The 18,259-nt window shown below is 38.0% G+C and overlaps 1 protein-coding gene across 4 annotated transcripts in view; it reads right to left on the bottom strand.

The window, feature by feature from the left end:
• Positions 1-18,259, bottom strand: part of METTL15 (methyltransferase 15, mitochondrial 12S rRNA N4-cytidine) — a 221,251-nt gene that overhangs the window by 35,065 nt on the left and 167,927 nt on the right. For 3 of the 4 annotated variants that reach the window (XM_055423756.2, XM_055423755.2, XM_055423757.2), the window contains 2 exons: positions 10,569-10,760; positions 4,569-4,747 (listed from right to left, as the gene is read on the bottom strand). In XM_055423756.2, the coding sequence (XP_055279731.2) occupies positions 4,569-4,747; positions 10,569-10,760 (371 nt within the window). The remainder of the gene's footprint in view (positions 1-4,568; positions 4,748-10,568; positions 10,761-18,259) is intronic. The other variant, XM_088843203.1, reaches the window with a different exon arrangement.

Below are 18,259 nucleotides of genomic sequence, written 5' to 3'. Positions count from 1 at the left end.
AACATCTTTACATTAAACTAAATTTAATAGTTAAGATTAAATGGTCATTTTTTTCCCCTTTGATGTATCCAGAGAATTGAAAGAGAAATGGAATAAAGAATAACTACATGAAATATGAGTAGTTTATTGAGGAAAATAATAAGACTTTTTTTTTTATTCAGAGATATCCAGAGCAAAAACCATTTTTAAGCCTACACAAATCGAATATACATTAATTCTGCAAAATCTAGGCCATGGCCATTTTGTCAAAATTAAATGCATAAATCTTTTTCCTGAAGAGCTTGAGTAATTTTATATGTACCATTTCTCATCTTTAAAGATTCTTAATTAATAAAAATATTGTATGAGTATTATTTTTTTTTCAGAATATCCCAAAATTATAAGGGAGGGCAATGTGTATTTTCTAATTTACCTGAGGACTTTAGTATTAATGTTAGACCGTTTTGGTATGGGAGATTCATTGTTTCCATTTCAACATATAATGCACATAAAATTTTTTGAGATATGTTACATTCTTTATTCAAACTAAGCCCCCAAATTTGTGTGTTTTGCATATATGACACTTCTCAAATTAGAGCAACATCATTTCAAGAGCTCTACAGATATATGTGGCTAGTGGCAACTATATTAAACAGTATAAGTCCAGGGGAAAAGATAAATAGTAAGCAAGAGACAAGAACAGCACAAATGCTATGACAAGCTAATGAAGTGCTATGGGAGCAAAAAGGAGAGAATCTCAACGAATTTGTGTAGGACTGGAAAAAAACTCCTAAAGGAAGTGACATTTCAACTAAGCTCAAAAGGAAGAGCTGACATTAGCCACAGGAAAGGGTAGGTGTAGGGAACTTTAGTGGAGAGAACAACTGTATATGTGTTATTTATATGAAAATTCCTGGCTACAAGTTTTAAATAGTGTGTATAATCAGTGAAGTCCTTCAGGTTGGTATTGGAATTATCTTACAAATTACTGACTTGGTAATTTACAAAGTAATTCATGGTAGTTGTAAGTATTCTATTCCAACTGAAAGCCCCAAATCTGTCTTCTGAAACTCCCATGATTGGGAAAATACTTGAACTGTAGTGATTTGTACTACCAATGGCACTAGGCTTTAGGTTTTATAAACACAGCTTAATCACTTGAATTATTATATAATTCCATTAAGAATATTGTGATTAGAAGAGTGGTGGTCTTTCTTGTTGTGATAGATTATTAGTTTTTTGAAAGCAAAGGAAGCAATTTAAATTCTCGTCCATATATGGGTTTTACTATGTGTCAGGAACACTGGCATATTTCCCAAAGTGCTTGATGATATTGAACATATTTAGCATGAATTTATGAAAAACCAGAAAAGACATTCAAATATAATCCTGCATATTATAGCCTGATAAAATACAGGTTTGTTAAATATATTGCTTAGGAACTGTACTAGGTTGAACAGTGTCCTCCAGAGTTCATGTCCAACAGAACCCTGTGAATGTGACTTTATTTGGAAATAAGAGCTTTGCAGAGACAATCAAGTTAAGATGAGTGTGTACTGGATTAGGGTAGGCCGTGTATCAAACATGACTGATGTCCTTATAATAAAGGAAATTTGGACACAAAGACAGATGCACGAGAACACCATGTGATGATGGTGGGGCCTGTAGACTTAGTGATGCATCTGCAAGTCAAGGATCACCAAGGGCTGTTGGCAACTCCCAGAAACTAGGAATAGTCAAGGAAACATTCTTCCCCAGAGCCCTGCTGATACTTTGGTTTTGGACTTCTGCCTTCCAGAACCGTGAAAGAATAACTTTCTGTTGTTTTAAGCCATGCAGTGTGTGGTGCTTTGTTACAGCAGCACTATGAAACTAATACAGGAAACTTCTTGGGCTCTCCAGTGCTTCCTGTATTTCCTTTATGAAGCAGATCTCTGAAGAGACTTCTGTTTAAAGGACTTCACAGATTAATCCCTTTCTCTACTAAACAAATTGCATTCTACTCTCCAGTGTTCCATACAGTCCTGCTCCCACCAAAAGAACCATAGCACTGTTTTCTTACAGCCCAGGGCACTTACTATTGTCAATACATAATTTAATGAAATATCACATGAATGGGTGAAATATGCATACAAAAGGAAACACAGCTGCTGTTTCCATGAATACTAAGTTGGAGACTTTGGAAACTTTTCTCTTATAAAGGTAAGTCATGTACCAATGCAATCAAATTAGATGTGGGTGAGGTAATTATTAAGACAAAAATAATGAAAAATCAAGAAAATATGCTCATTCAGATTGCTTTGGCAGTATCTTTAAATTCTTATTTCATTTTAATAAAAACAAAATTAGAGCTTATAGAATATATGCCACAGGTATGGTTATGTAAGGTATGGTTTATGTAACACACACACAAACATATATATGTTCTATAATTCTCCACTTGAATCAACTTTTTCTATGAGCCACACAATCATAACTTCAGATTACAATAAATAAGAGTGTTACAACTGTAAGTACAAGTTTCTAATACCATGTTTTTATTCTATCACTTATTAGCCTGTTAGTTTCATGAACATAGAGGCTATCTGATTTGCTTCTCATTCTACCTTTAGTATTTAGTAAAATGCCTGGAATATAGCAGCCTCTCCCCAAATATTTTTTGAATAAATAAGCACAAAATGGAAAACAATTTTTTCTGTTTTTCCCTTCTCCAAAGAATTATATCATCATCAATAAAGTTGTATTATATGGGCTGATTTGAGCCATAAAATGGATTATAAAGAACTCAAGTTTTCAATGGCATTTACTAAAATGGGGATTTACCTACACACACATGAAAATTCTCATGTTTATATCATTTGTCATAGCCAAAATATGCTTTTCACAACATGATTTTTCTGAAAACACTTAAATTGTTCCTATTCTACAACTTCATATAATATCTATCGAATACCATACTGTTATTTTCCCAAGTTCATAGATTAGAGTCATGAGACAGAAAAGCTAGTTTAATCCCTTAAAGGCATATTCTCAATGATGCCTCAAACACATGACCTTTCAAATTCTAGATCTGATGTTGTCACTGATTAAGTTGTACCACTGAGGATACTGCTCACCATCCCTTGACTTGGTTTCTTCAATTATCAGATGAGGTTCTTTGACTGGATGATCTCTAGGATGCCCTCTAACCCTGAGTCTTCATTTTTCTGCACCGATGGTTTTGGATTTTCTTATTAATAAAAAATAATGTGACTTCTCACTGCTCTTCATTCCAAAATGGAAGACAGAGAACACAGCTAGTTAATGACAGAAAGGATAAGGTTGAGATAGATGTGTTAGTGGATATGGAGTAGGAAGAAGGGAAGGGACAGAACACAGGGTGAATGTGATGTCAATCTGCTGGTATAAATGCGTTGGGGGAGAAACTCATGGAATATTTTATATCCACACAACCCACAAGGTTTTACTCTTGCTACAGGAATTTCAATGATAAGAGGGAAGGGCCTTGATGTATATAGCAAAAAATTAAAGACTTGGTCCACTCTTCGTATTTTATGATTAGCAGCTAAGTAGAACATAGTCTTATTAACTTATGTTATAGAGCAATGGCTATAGGATCTCTAAATCTTGATCATAGTGAATTTATATTTTTTTATTCCTTAAACTATGGATAATATTAAGATAGAGGCAACTAAAACTAGGTTCTTTTTACAAGCTACACAAGTATTCTTTTTTTCTCCTTCTTTAGCCACTTAAAGTAACTTACCCAAAACTTTTGAAAAAAATCTTATTACTGGTGGTAAATGAAAATGATGTAGGATTTTAGATGGTCCAACAAGATGAAGAATTTACCACTGGAATTCTGTTAAATAACTGCAGGAGTTGTATTTTTGCCTTAGAAAACTTTCATCATGGAACACAGCTGTGAAACAACTTTGGCTTCAAACAGAAAGGCTATAATAAAGCGCCTCCTAGCTAGACTTAAGTTCAAGAGGTTTATAGTGGCGAAGAGCAGAAAAGATGAAATGTTTCAATAAGCCCCTCAGGCTGATTTAGTTAGCATTCACAAAGTGGAATAACCTATACATCACATACTCTTTGTTAGCTGGTTGTTTAGAATAGATGTATGAGTCACTGGATTTTATTTTAGCAGTTGGGCAATGCAATTCTCCTTTTGCCCAAAATATTAAAATGCAGAAATGTGAAACTAAGAGAGGTAATGTCAGATCTTATACAGGATGCTTATCAACTACTGTGATGGATCGAGAAATTCTTCTGCTCCTGTCATTCCACATTTCACCTTGGTGGGCACAGATGATAAATCACCTTATGCAAAAAACAAAAAATTCTATTATTAAACTAATCAGCAAACTACAGTATATTTTTAAAAAATTGCTTGTGGGAGAGAGGCTTGCAAAACCAAAGAAAGCTAGCATAAGAGAATGATAGGCAAGATTCTACCCTGCATGATTTCAAGTACAAATAAATCCCTCTGGGACTTGGGATTTATACATACACACAGATGTACACACATATATGTATATATATTTTTTCTTCTCTCAGACACTGTTTAGAATTAATGAGGGTACCTGCAACAATGCTGGCAAGCTGCTGGGTTCTGGTGATGGGGTAGAGGCCGCGTGCCTGAACGATTGCTGAAGCGATTTTCCTCGCGTGTTTCTCTTCTCCGTATGCTCTCAGGATGGATGCAAGTGCCTGTTGATCTAATGCGTTCACAACATCAGCTGCAGTGGGCATATCAGGGTACCTACGCACAAGCAGGGTCAGTTAGTTCACTCACCTAAGTTGTCATTGATAAGAGGTAAAACTTCACAGAACTGAGATCAAGTCAGGCATACACACATAGTCTAAGAGGGCTTCTGAAATGTTTAAAGTCACAGACTGAAATCTTACACAAATGAAACAGATTTTTCATTTCAAACACCCACGATTATGGAAGTGGGACTGTGTGTGACATTCAGTAAGGTCCAGGGCAGCAGAAAGTTAAAATACTTTATTAGCCTTTGGTTCAGAAAGAAGTTATTATTGCTTATGAAGATTTCTCCTAAACTAAAATAATGGAAAATATTTTAGATTTAGTTGGTTCAAATTTAAATTACTGCTTGAATTTTTTTTTTCAGTATAGAAGATACAAGGCTTACTGACTGATATTAAATGAGTCTATATTTCAGGAACTTAACTAAATCTAAGGATGTAAAGTAACCCACTACTTATAAGAGGGTACAAATTAAATTCAGAAAGTCTAAATAAGAAGATGCTGCTGGTCAGTTTCCCTCACAAAAGCTAGAACGACCTTAACAGTAATAACATATATTACTTCAAAATGTTAACAATACTGGCATACACACTCAGGACAAAAGTCACCATGGGGTAAAACCTTATAGTTAAATTGCACTAAACAGGCCTAGATGGTAATTTCAGGTGGAGGAGATGAAGCAATTTGACCTCTGGTCAAACAGAATAAATTATAGTAACAGGAAATAATATTCAGTTTGTCAGGTCATTCCAATATATTTTACTTTAGGGAAATGGGTCAAGGAATGATAAGTGTGAGCTGAGATTTAATTATTAGAAAGATAGCTTTGCTAATAGTACAGTTCTTGCTCCTGTAGTTATTGTGTTGGATTGCTTGTTGGTACCATACTGTAATGACTTTAAGTAATGAAGATATGGTAGCTTTAAGACCTGACTGTCAATCAGAGTGGGGTTGTCAACAAACATCTGAATCCATAAATATGACACTGCAAAAAACAAACAACAACACTAAGCCTTGCTAGCACGTCTAGTGCCTCTAGGAAAAAAACTTTATTGTGGTCCTTGGCTTGTCCCCTATATTGCCACGGCTGCCGTATCTCTCTCTCCTCTGCGCATGCATGTGTGTAACCTTATTTTCCAGATCCTATTCTTTTTTTCTGGCTGCCATGGTACCCCCAGATCAATGCACATCCCATAAGGTGGCCTCTTTCCATCCAACATGCTTTGCTCCTTCAATAATGGCTTTAAGGATAAAGATTTAGTCTGTAGAGTCAGATCAACCTTGACTAGAAACACAACTGTGCTACTCATATTATGTATTTGAACCTATTGGAGCCTAAATTCCAACCTGTAAAATGAAAGTAATAATGCTTATCCCACAGAATTGTTGCGAGAACTAGGGGTTCATGCACTTATAAAATAGACAGCATAGTGCCTGGCAGAGAAACACAATGAATGTCACTGTCCTTTAGAGATTTTCTATTCCTAGATTTTCCAAACGTCATTCTTGGCCCAACCGAAAAATTCTTGTTAGATTTTTACCTAGCTGTTAATTCAACTGCCCAAATCACCAAGCGTCAGAATGAACCTTCTTAGTGATGATAAATTTAGACTCACAGGGTATATCCAGTTCTACCACAGAATATATGTCCAGTTCTACCAGGAGAATTCTACAATTAGTATGGATGTACCTAGCAGTTTAATTTTTTTTCTTAACCTTCTATTTTTGAGTAAGAAAATTAAAAGAGCACTTTGCTGAAATATAGTTCAGTGGATAATAGGTATGATTTTATTTTACTGTCATGTTAACACTGAATAGCGGTGTAGAAATTTCCATAGGGCAAATGGGGCAAAAGGGACAATATTCTGGAAAACTGACAGGCTGCTAGGAGGTTTCAGATGTTGTTGTATTGTGTAGTCACTGTGTCCAACTCTTTTGCAACCCCATGGAAAAGCCCACCAGCCTTCTCTGTCCATGGAATTTCCTAGCAAGAATAGTGGAGAGGGTTGCCATTTTCCCCAGGGGATCTTGCCAACGAAGGATCAAACTGAAAGATTGTTGCTGTGAGCCGTGAGTGATGCTGGGATTCTTGGCCTCTAGAGGAGAGGAATTCAATCAGGGGCCAGTGAATAAGCTTGACTGCTCAGAGCTTTTGTGTAATAAAGTTTTATTAAAGTATATAAGACACAGAGAAAGTTTCTGACATACACATCAAAAGGGGGCAGAAAGAGTGCCCCCTTCCTAGTTTATAGCAAGAAGTGATATACCTATTCAGTTCAGTTCAGTCGCTCAGTCGTGTCCAACTCTCCACAACCCCATGAATCACAGCACTCCAGGCCTCCCTGTCCATCACCAGCAAGCTGCTAATTAGAGAAAGGAAATGCCTCAAAACTGAGAGTGGCACCAGGCCCCTCACCCACAACATGCATTTTGAGATGACACTGGCACAAGGTGAGTCATCCTGGGCCATAAAACAGCTGACATGAATCTTGAAGAAAGGCAGGTTTCCAAGCAAATACAGAGTTCATTAACATAGCTTAAGAAAAATATTTCCATAAGAAAAATGCACTGGTTACCTCAAGGTTTGAGAAAAGTTAAGTTCAGGTAGAACCAGGTAGTGGCAACCCAGAATTTTGAAAGAAACCTTTTAATTTTGTACAGAGAAGGGGGAAAAATGTCTGACACTTGTAGTTTGTTTCCTCCTGTTGCTTAAGAGAGAGAGAAAGAAAATGTGCAGTCTATGACACTTGCACTCTATTTCCTCCACTTGGGGACCCAGATGGGGAAACAGTGGAAACAGTGTCAGATTTTATTTTTTGGGGCTCCAAAATCACTGCGGATGCTGATTGCAGCCATGAAATTAAAAGACGCTTACTCCTTGGAAGGAAAGTTATGACCAACCTTGATAATATATTAAAAAGCAGAGGCATTACTTTGCTAACCAAGGTCCGTCTAGTCAAGGCTATGGTTTTTCCAGTGGTGATGTATGGATGTAAGAGCTGGACTGTGAAGAAAGCTGAGTGCCGAAGAATTGATGCTTTTGAACTGTGGTGTTGGAGAAGACTCTTGAGAGCCCCTTGGACTGCAAGGAGATCCAGCCATTCCATTCTAAAGGAGATCAATCCTGGGTGTTCATTGGAAGGACTGATGCTAAAGCTGAAACTCCAATACTTTGGCCACCTCATGCGATGAGTTGACTCACTGGAAAAGACTCTGATGCTGGGAGGGATTGGGGATGGGAGGAGAAGGGGACGCCAGAGAATAAGATGGCTGGATGGCATCACCGACTCTGTGGACATGAGTTTGAGTGAACTCCGGGAGTTGGTGATGGACAGGGAGGCCTGGCGTGCTGTGATTCATATGGGGTTGCAAAGAGTCGGACACGACTGAGCGACTGAACTGAACCGAACTGAGCCATCCTGCCTGTAAGCCTCTCAAAACCTGCATCTTCTGCATTGCAGGTGGATCCTTTACTGCTGAGAATAGGCATTCAAATAGTAGAGAAGCTAAGATACAAAATCTTTCCCTTCAAATTGAAAGATATGAGATCTTGTCATTCCTCCAGAGATCACCTGCTTATAAATTACTACACTTAGGAGAGAAAGAAAATATTAATGTAAGCAGCAATCTATTCATTACCTTCTAGTGAAGAACGCAACTGACAGCAGAGCTAAACCCACAAGTCCTTGTAGCTAGGAACTTCTTTCTTCTACATAAGAACTTATTATAATCTGAAAGCTTTTGCTGAACTTGGGAGAGTATAGAATAAACTATGCTATAACATTCCAGTGTTAAACAGCAACAGGTTAGGAAAGCCTCTTGTATCCATCTTCAGCAGAGGGAAATAGCAGTTTTGCTTTCAGGATTTGACTGGCCAGATTTATTGGCTTGGAATTCTCTTCCCATACCACTTAGATTAGCATTAAACATATTTTCATCTCTAACTCCTTTTTCTATGAAGTCATGTGAACCAATTTCTCGTTTCTGAATGCCATGTAATTCCTTCAGATCTGTTAATATATCTGATTAGTCTATGGTATCTATCTGGAAGCCATCCTGCTTTTCAAGATATATTTGCTCAATACTACTCTTATCTATTACATAATGATTAGAGTTTAATTCTCAAGGGCTTATTTTCATGTTCTTAGGGGAGAACCTCAGAACTCTCAATTCACAGACTACAGTTGGATGATGATTTTACATTAACAGTATGGGGATTTACTACTACTAAATCAAAGCTTTGTTCACTGTATTTCAGAAGGCATTCTTAGCAAGACACAGGAACAACAGAAATTTACTTGACATTTTATTACCTCTGCCCAACAACCTCAATCTCCAAACATGAGACGATATTTGACCTTTACTATTAGTCACTGGTCTTTAAAGGATTTTTATTATTTTCTTTTATGATCACATTCTTCATTCCATGAATGCCAATTTGTGCAAAAGAAGGTATAAGGTGCAGAACAAAAAGGTTCCAACAAGTATGGGTCACACTCTAAGTTAGCAGGTCATAGAAAAACATGGGCAACAGTCTATGTAATCTATGTGTGAATAATTTTCAGGAGGTGAAGAAGTCTGTGGGGGGAAAAGTCAAAGTCAACTCAATATTACATTTTTGACTTAAATTGGACATTAAACTTCTCATATATAGATCCTTCTGACAGACTGGAAGAAATGTTGAAAAATCTATTTGTTTCAGTACAAATGTCTGTGCAGGTCTAGGACTGAAGATTAGTAACTGAATAGTTTACAAATTTAGATATGAGAAAGTCTAGTGTTCTTTTTATAAAGTAAGCTTCCCAAATATATGGACCATGATATATAATTTGGTGGAGGGGCTGCATAAAATGAGAAAAAAAAAATGCTTAAGCCTTGTTTTGTAGATACAGGCTATTCAGTTCCTGGGCCAGAGGTGGGCACAGAGACAAATGCTAATCTAAGCTTTTAAAATTATTTAGATTTAAAAGAAGTTATCCTATACTTTCATAGAATGTGACCCTCTTTGTGGTTATTTAGTAAGGCTTCCCTTGTGGCTTAGCTGGTAGAGAATCTGTCTGCAATGCAGGAGACCTGAGTTCAATCCCTGGGTTGGGAAGATCCCCTGGAGAAGGGAAAGGCTACCTACTCCAGTATTCTGGCCTAGAGAATTCCATGGACAGTCCATGGGGTCACAAAGAGTCGGACACGACTGTGTGACTTTCACTTCACCTATTTAAATGACGGAAAACAAATGTAATTCCAAGGTGGTGAGGAATGAAGAAGAAATGGGAAGCTGTCTCACACATAGCACTATGTCTGATTCAGTACCATACATTTTAGATTCTCTGGAGAAGGTTGAATCTTTGTGACTATACAAGAAACAGGACAAAACACACAATCGTTGACCTCTGGAATCTTGCCTTTTATGCAGTATTCAAAAGACTATGGATTAAGTATAGTCCCTTTTACTTTTCACAAAAGGCATAGTTGGGTTTGCACCAAAATGCAACCATTGTTTCTGTATCAGGTTTATCAATATTAGAAGCCTAAAAGATCATATTGTATCTGTAAAAAAGAAAATCAATACAAAAGTTATCCTCTTCACTATTTTGTGTAAAGACAGCAATGATTTTTCTTTTAGAATCCCAAATCTAGTGAAAGACTAAAGTCTATAATGAGTAGCAAACAAAACTGATTTATTATGTATGGATGGTGTTAGGTGTGGGCGTGTAATGGGAATTCTACAGTCTTAAAAGGAAATTAACTTCAGAATGTTTTTTTAGAAATTGATTTTTTGCTGTGAGGAGAAAAATGCTTTATCAATACCCACCTGTCACCATCCATTCTCATGTCCAAGGGGCCATCCTTCCGAAGGGAAAAACCTCTTTCAGGGGTATCAAGTTGCATGGAGGAACACCCAAGATCCAAAAGAACTCCATCCAAAGTCCCTGGCTGTACTCCAGCTTTCATTAGTAAGGCTTCTGCCTGGCTGAACTGGCCTAGGATGGCTCGGATCTGTTTACTGGGAATAAGACCAGGAAATGGAAAAATCACTTCTGTTATATTAGTCTTTCTTAAGGCCCAGGATCAATGAAAGGGTGCACATTCTATTATTAGCTTATTAAACCAATATATATTTACTAACTGCCAGTCACATGCTTTGCACTATATAAAGACATTTGGATAAGGAAACTGTATCTTTGGTTTCAACATCAGAGGTGGGTTAACATAATTTTATTCCTGCTAATGAACATAATTTATTTACACCTGTGTGAAGTTATAGATTATTCTATTATATTTTCATGAATTAGAAAAATTCCCTTGTCAGACCAGTCCTTTTATTTTTTTCTAAAAAAAAAAAAAAGTTCTTAAATCTATGGGCTGGGAAACAAATGTCATTCCATCAAAGGAATAAACCCTTGTGCAGTGTTTGTGGGAGTGGAAACTGGTACAGGAACCATGGAAAACAGTATGGAGGTTCCTCAAAAGATTAAAAATAGAACTACATATTATCTAGCAATTCCACTTCTGGGAATATATCCAAAAGAAATAAAAACACTATGTTGAACTGATATCAGCACACCCTCATATTCATCACAGTATTATTTACAATAGTCAAGACATTAAAATAACCTAAGTGTCCATCAAAGGGAGAATGGATAGAGAACTTGAGATGTATATGTATGTATTTATATATCTACATATATTTGTATACATATAACACTAAAGGAGATCAATCCTAGGTGTTCATTGGAAGGACTGATGCTAAAGCTGAAACTCCAATACTTTGGCCACCTCATGCGACGAGTTGACTCACTGGAAAAGACTCTGATGCTGGGAAGGATTGGGGGCGGGAGGAGAAGGGGACGACAGAGAATGAGATGGCTGGATGGCATCACCGACTCGATGGACATGAGTTTGAGTGAACTCCGGGAGTTGGTGATGGACAGGGAGGCCTGGCGTGCTGTGATTCATGGGGTTGCAAAGAGTCGGACACGAATGAGCCACTGAACTGAACTGAATACTATTCAGCCATAAAAAAGAAGAAAATCTTGCCATTTGTGACAACATAACGGATCGCAGCATTATGCAAAGTCAGAGAAAGACAAACACCGTATGATCTCATTTATATGTGAAATCTTGAGAGAGAGAGGGGGAGGGAGGGTGAACGGGAACTATGCTCGTAAAGAACAGAGAGCAGACCTGTGGCTTCCAGAGGTGGTGGGTGAGGAGACGGGAACTGAATGAAGGTGGTCAAAAGGTACAAACTTATGGAAAAATAAGTACTAGGAATGTAATGTACAACAAGATTATGATAGTTAATACTTATTTATGTGTAGTATTTATGAAATACTATTTATGTGTAGTATTTATGAAAGTTGTTAGTAGAATAAGTCCTAAGAATTCTCATCACAAGCAAAAAAAAAAAAACTCTTTTTCTCTCATATTTATATGAGATGATGGGTATTAACTAAACAATGCGGAAATCATTTCATAATAAATGTAAGTCAAATCATTGCGCTGGACACTCTAAACTTGTAAAGTGTTAAATGTCACTATACACTGTGTTATGTACCACTGTTTAATTACTATCTCAATAAAGCTGGAAAAAATAAATTTATCCTAGTAAATAAATTTAAATATAGTATGTAATAAAAGAGAAAAAAGACAGGTCAAACATCTTCAAGCCAACCATTTTAACTTTCTCCATATTCTTCACATAATTCGGGATAGAGGAGCTATGCAGCTGCACACTTGAAGCATGAAACTATGGCTAAAATAAATGCCTTCTTGCATAAATAATGTTTTAGCTCTCAGCAGGGATTTTGAAGTGAATGGAACATTCAGAATCAACAGACAGGCAAGGATCTAGGATCACCTTACAGTTATATTAATTCTCCTTTCTACACAAACTGAGATGCTGCCTTCAGGGGTCTTCAGAAGCCCAAGGGCAACTGGCACACATTTTGGAAGGGGAGAGAGAAGGGAAAAAAATGGTCAACATTCCCAAGACCTCATTCTTCCTTCTACAGGTGTGTGGAGTAAGTGTGGATTTCAACAGTGTTGGGAATTCATATTTATTAGATTTACTTATATGTGATGTTGTTTAAGGAGAATTTCACAGCTCATTGGCAATTTTTTTCTCAAATTCCAATGGAGAAAATGATTTTCAGATTCACTCACCAAATATTCATTGAATATCTGCTATGTGTCAGGCATTATGCTATTCTGAGGTACACAAAGATTAATAAAGCATGGCTTTCTGAGCTTTGAGTTGACAGGAAGAGATGTATAAATAATTTGCAAAACAACCCAATGGGTGCTAAGAGAAGAGAGACAAACTGCTAGGTCTGTATTTGGAAAATATAAAATTAATGCTAATACTAGCATCAAAAACAGAAATAGTAGAATCTTGGGATTGGACGGCAACTCACAAAGCACTTATTCCAATTATTTAACTGATGTTTCAATCTTTTCCCTTTCCACCATCACTGCTGGGGGGCAGAGTAGGGAGGAGACTCTTAATCATTTTTCATTCATCCCATTGGTGAGGAAGGGATTTCCATTCTAAGATTATGAAAATGGTCAAGCCAGCACTCGGCACTCAACAGTGGACAGATGAGATTGACAGTTTATTAATCACATCCATTCACATCTCAGGGGAGGAGGACACCAAATGCCCTGCATGGCTACATAGGTGCTGCATTCTGGAACAGAGTGGACTGACAGAGGCTTTGGGAAGCAGATTTTATAGTATCAAGAGAGTGGGGTGCCACAGGCCCACAAATGAATGTGTTGGCTTGTGTGAATAATCCCATGGGCTGGAAGGGAACCGAAACCTACTTATCCCTTATGCCTGATCCCTTTGAAAAGGAGTGTTGTTTGGTTAGGAGCCTTCTCAGTGGAAGCACAGTGGGGTAGAGAACTTGGGGTTACGCTATTCAGAGTTCTTCCAGTTTGCCCCAGATGTCAAGAATACATCTGGGTATATTCTTGGCTTAAACTTTATGGTTTACATCACAGTCACTTAGCCTGTGTTTGAACATTCCCAGGAATAAAAACTCACTACTGTTTTTAGTTTTGTTTTGGTCAGTTGTTTTTTAGTTAAGTTGACGGCTGCTGCCTCACTATTTCTATAACTTTTGTCCCGGTATCAGCCCATGGAAAACAATTAAAAACCGTGGCAGCCTCTTACACATCTATTGTTAGCTATTGTAAGTGATATTTGTTGGCTACCTCTTGACAGTCTCCCTGTTACAGAAAGCGAAAGTGTGAGTCTCTCAGTCATGTCTGACTCTTGGCGACCCCATGGACTGTAGCCCTCCAGACTCCTGTCCATGTAATTCTCCAGGCAAGAATCCTGGAGTGGTTGCCATTCTCTTCTTCAAGGAATCTTCCCAACCCAGGGATCGAACCTGGGTCTCCTGCATTGCAGGCAGATAGATACTTTACGGTCTGAGCCACTAGGCAAGACTCTCTGTTCCAACAGGACCTCAAAATTTTTTTTGAGGTCCCATGTATTTTGGGAGAGACTGATCATATTGATGCTGGTTTATATGTCAACCTGGCTAGGCAAAAGTACCTGATTATTTAATGAAACACTGATTGAGGTATCGCTGTGAAGGCTTTTTCAGATGTGGCTACCATTAAAATCAGTTCCATCTAAGTAACGGATGGGCTTCCTTGGTGGCTCAGTGGTAAAGAATCTGCCTGCAATGCAGGAGAAGCAGATGTGGGTTCAATCCTTGGGTCTGAAAGATCCCCTGGAGAAGGGCATGGCAACCCACTCCAGTATTCTTACCTGGGAAATCCCATGGACAGAATAAAGGATATTACTTTCTGTAATGTAGGTATGCATCATCCAATCAGATGAAAACCCCTGAGAGCAAAAATTGAGGTTTCCAGAGGAAAAAGAAGTTTAGTCACAAGACTATAGTATTATCTCCCATCAGAGTTTCTATTCTGCTGGCCTAGCCTATCGTTTCCCCATAATGCCAGTCAATTCCTTGAGACATATGTGCGTGTGTGTGTGTGTGAGATGTGTATGTGTGTATCTCCAACTGGTCTCTTTCTCCTGATAAGCTAATTGGCACACATGACCCTATGGCCCCTATAATTTTTTCTAAGATTGGCATGTGTCACAACCCTGGCCAGTAGGGTACAAGAGATATTTCCCAAGGATTTGAGGGAAGAAAATTCTTTTCTTCCAATGAGCTATGGGAAGAAAAATGTTTTTTTCAGACTCTCACTTGATATGAAAAAGCACATAGCCCTGATCATTGACTGCAGATATCTTGACTCAAGATACAGAGAGGGGGGAAGCCAATTTGGCCAAAACTCTACAAAGCAGAGAGAAAGATTAAACAGGCCACTAGACTGATCTCACCTAAAATCCAACCTGACTCTGAACTTTCGAGTTAGCCCATAAATTACTTTTGTTATTTAAAACCAGTTTGATTTCTTTTTCTTTTACTTGCAATGAAAACATCATAACCATCATAGCTATCAAGCTCCTCAGGTGTTCATTTCTCCACATCATACACCTCGTGTCTTCTGCTATTTTCCATACAAAAAGTCTTTTACCATGCTAGCTGCTCTTTTCTAAATGTGTCCCAGTTGACCATGTCCCTCAATCTGAACTCCACAATGATCAGCATGAAATAAATTCTTGCCTCTTTTGTTCTAGTTATGATATTAACACAGCTCAAGATCAAAATGATTTTAGAATTTGTTTCACACTGTTGACTTATACTATCTAAAACCTGACTACTGTTTCCTCCATATTGTACTGTGTGTTTTTGTTTTGTAATTTTTGTAGATCTAGTACAATTTCTAACCTACATATTTTCTACAACCTTTAGGATCAAGGTATTATCCTGAACTATAGGAATCATCTTTACACTGCAGCAAGAGCCTCAAACAAATCACTACTGCCAAGTCTTAATTCCTTAGGCTTTAGAGCCCTATTGTTTGGTCGCTCAGTCATGTTTAACTCTGCAACCCCATGGACTGCAGCATGTCAGTCTTCCCTGTCCTTCACCATCTCCCAGAGCATGTTCAAACTCGTGTCCGTTGAGTCAGTGAAGCCATCCAACCATCTCATCCTCTGTCGTCCCCTTTTCCTCCTGCCTTCAATCTTTCTCAGCATCAGGGTCTTTTCAAATGAGTCAGTTCTTTGCATCAGGTGGCCAAACTATTGGATCTTCAGCTTCAGGATCAGTTCTTCCAATGAATATTCAGGATTGATTTCCTTTAGGATTGACTGGTTTGATCTCCCTGCTGTCCAAGGGACTCTCAAGAGTCTTCTCCAACACCACAGCTCAAAAGCATCAATTTTTCAGTGCTCAGCCTTCCTTACGGTCCAACTCTCACATTGAAACATGACCACTGGAAAAACCATAGCTTTGACTATTTGGACCTTTGTTGGCAAAGTAGACTAAAGGACAGTCCTTTTCTCTTTCCCTTCTCCCTCCCTCCCTCCCTCAGGTCCTCTCTCTTCCTTCCCTTCTTCCTCCCTCTTCTTCTATTCAAATTTTGAGTTCTTAGTATTTCTGCATATGTATTTCACGAGCGTTATATTACAAGTAACAAAAAAATGTGAACTGGCCAGAGAGGATCACAATATTCACAAAAGCAGAGCAAAACCAGTACATTTAGCCATAACTACAAATACAGAATTTGTTTAAATCATTGTCATCATTTGTCATTACTTTAGGACCCTAGGATGTAAATACAATGTTGCTTGTAACTCAAAGCACATGTTACATAAGAATGACTCTACAACCCAACCCCAAGAAAATAAAGGCACTTACCAATTGTATGTCAATAATACCCTGGTTGCTGGAAGCCATTTTTGAGGCTTTGATTATGATAAATATCAGCAATCTTGACTCTGGCAAGTCATCTGTACTTAGATTACAACTCTGGATCTGTCTTATTATAAAGGACTCTGATACATACTGAGGCTGGTGATTTAAGAGTAGCTACTACACATTCTGTATTTGATTTAGAATTGAACATGGAACTCCATCATTCCTCTAATTGCATGGTCTAATGATAGGCGTTAAGGATAGATTTGTTGTGTTGTTGCTTAGTAGCTAAGTTGTGCCCAACTCTTTTGTGACCCCATAGACTATAGCCTGCCAGGCTCCTCTGTCCATGGGATTTCCCAGGCAAGAATAATGGAGTGGGTTGTCATTTCCATGACATCCCAGTCCATTATTCTTGCCTGGGAAATCTTACCACTGAACCACCTGGGAAGCCAAGGATCGATTACCCCACACATTATAAAAGTGGATCTAGATTTTTCCTAGAAGAACAAATAATTTACCAGTGAAGGAACTGAGATCTTAGACACGGATACGGAAAGAGATTCAGGCTTGAAAGAATAGTTAGCAATGCAATTTATTAGAACTGGCTCAGTCACTAAAACTGAGGCATCAAGTCAGGATCAGCAACAAAGGCAACTTAATATTAAGTCACCTATGCTTCATACTTAGGCCATCATCAGTCCATTATCAGAAGCCCTGTGGTGAAATCTGAGAGTACAGTGAGCTAGCAGAGGAATATGCAGAGAACTCTGTTCATATGGAGCAGACTCACAAGCAGAACAATGTAAAAAAGGGAAGAAAACAAACATTTCTTAAGAAGATGCCAAGAATAGCACCCGTATACTTAAAGTTCCTTTCAGGGTTCACTTCATCCTATACCTTAATCATTCATTTTGTGTGTGCATTTGGGGGGCATACCCAGGTGATAACTTCCATAATAAGGTAAGAAGAGTAAAATACAACTTTTTGTGTTTTTTTTTTGGGGGGGGGTGGTCATGGTGGTGGTGATGGTTTGATTACGGAAGATCCAAGCTAACATTAGTATCAGTCTCAACCCATGAAATCCCAGTGTGCTACTTGTTTTCCAGTCGTTAAATTTTATTGGTCTGTAGGCGAAGAGTAGGGCCCTTGGCTGCTTTAATCACTTCATTAGGCAACTCTCAAGCAAGGAATTTGGAGGGAGCTAAATGGGTGGATAAAATTATAGTTCCTATTTGGACAATGGTAAGAGCAAACATTTGTGGAATCCTTTCCACGTACTAGACCCTGGGCTAACTGCTTTATACTTATTAAATCATTTCATTCTTATGATACCCCTATGAGCTAGGTGCATTATAACACACACTTTACAGACAAAGAAACAGGAGCAGAGAATGAAGCCAGTGACCCAAGGCAAATAGCTAGTAAATGGTGGAATTAGAGTGTAAACTCAGTCCAGTCTGGCTCAAGAGTCATGTTCTTAACCACCACACTGTAACCTCTCAAGCTTCTATTTAGTGCCATTTCAGATCTCAAATTCGTCACCATTTTAACCTTGTCATGGCCCATAAATCCGCCTAGTTTGTCTGACTTTTTTTTAAATTAAAATGCTTTAGTTATTTTTAATGTTTGCCATCTCTTCATAGCTATAGGTCAGCAGATTCAGTACTCAACAAATACTTCCTGAATAAGGATTATCTACCAGGTACTG

The sequence above is a fragment of the Moschus berezovskii genome, chromosome 14 (assembly GCF_049115385.1).
Source record: "Moschus berezovskii isolate FMDL1 chromosome 14, NW_MosBer_1.0, whole genome shotgun sequence".
NCBI lineage: Eukaryota > Metazoa > Chordata > Mammalia > Artiodactyla > Moschidae > Moschus > Moschus berezovskii.
Note: the sequence above shows the minus strand (reverse complement) of the source record. Positions and strands in the feature narration are given on the sequence as shown.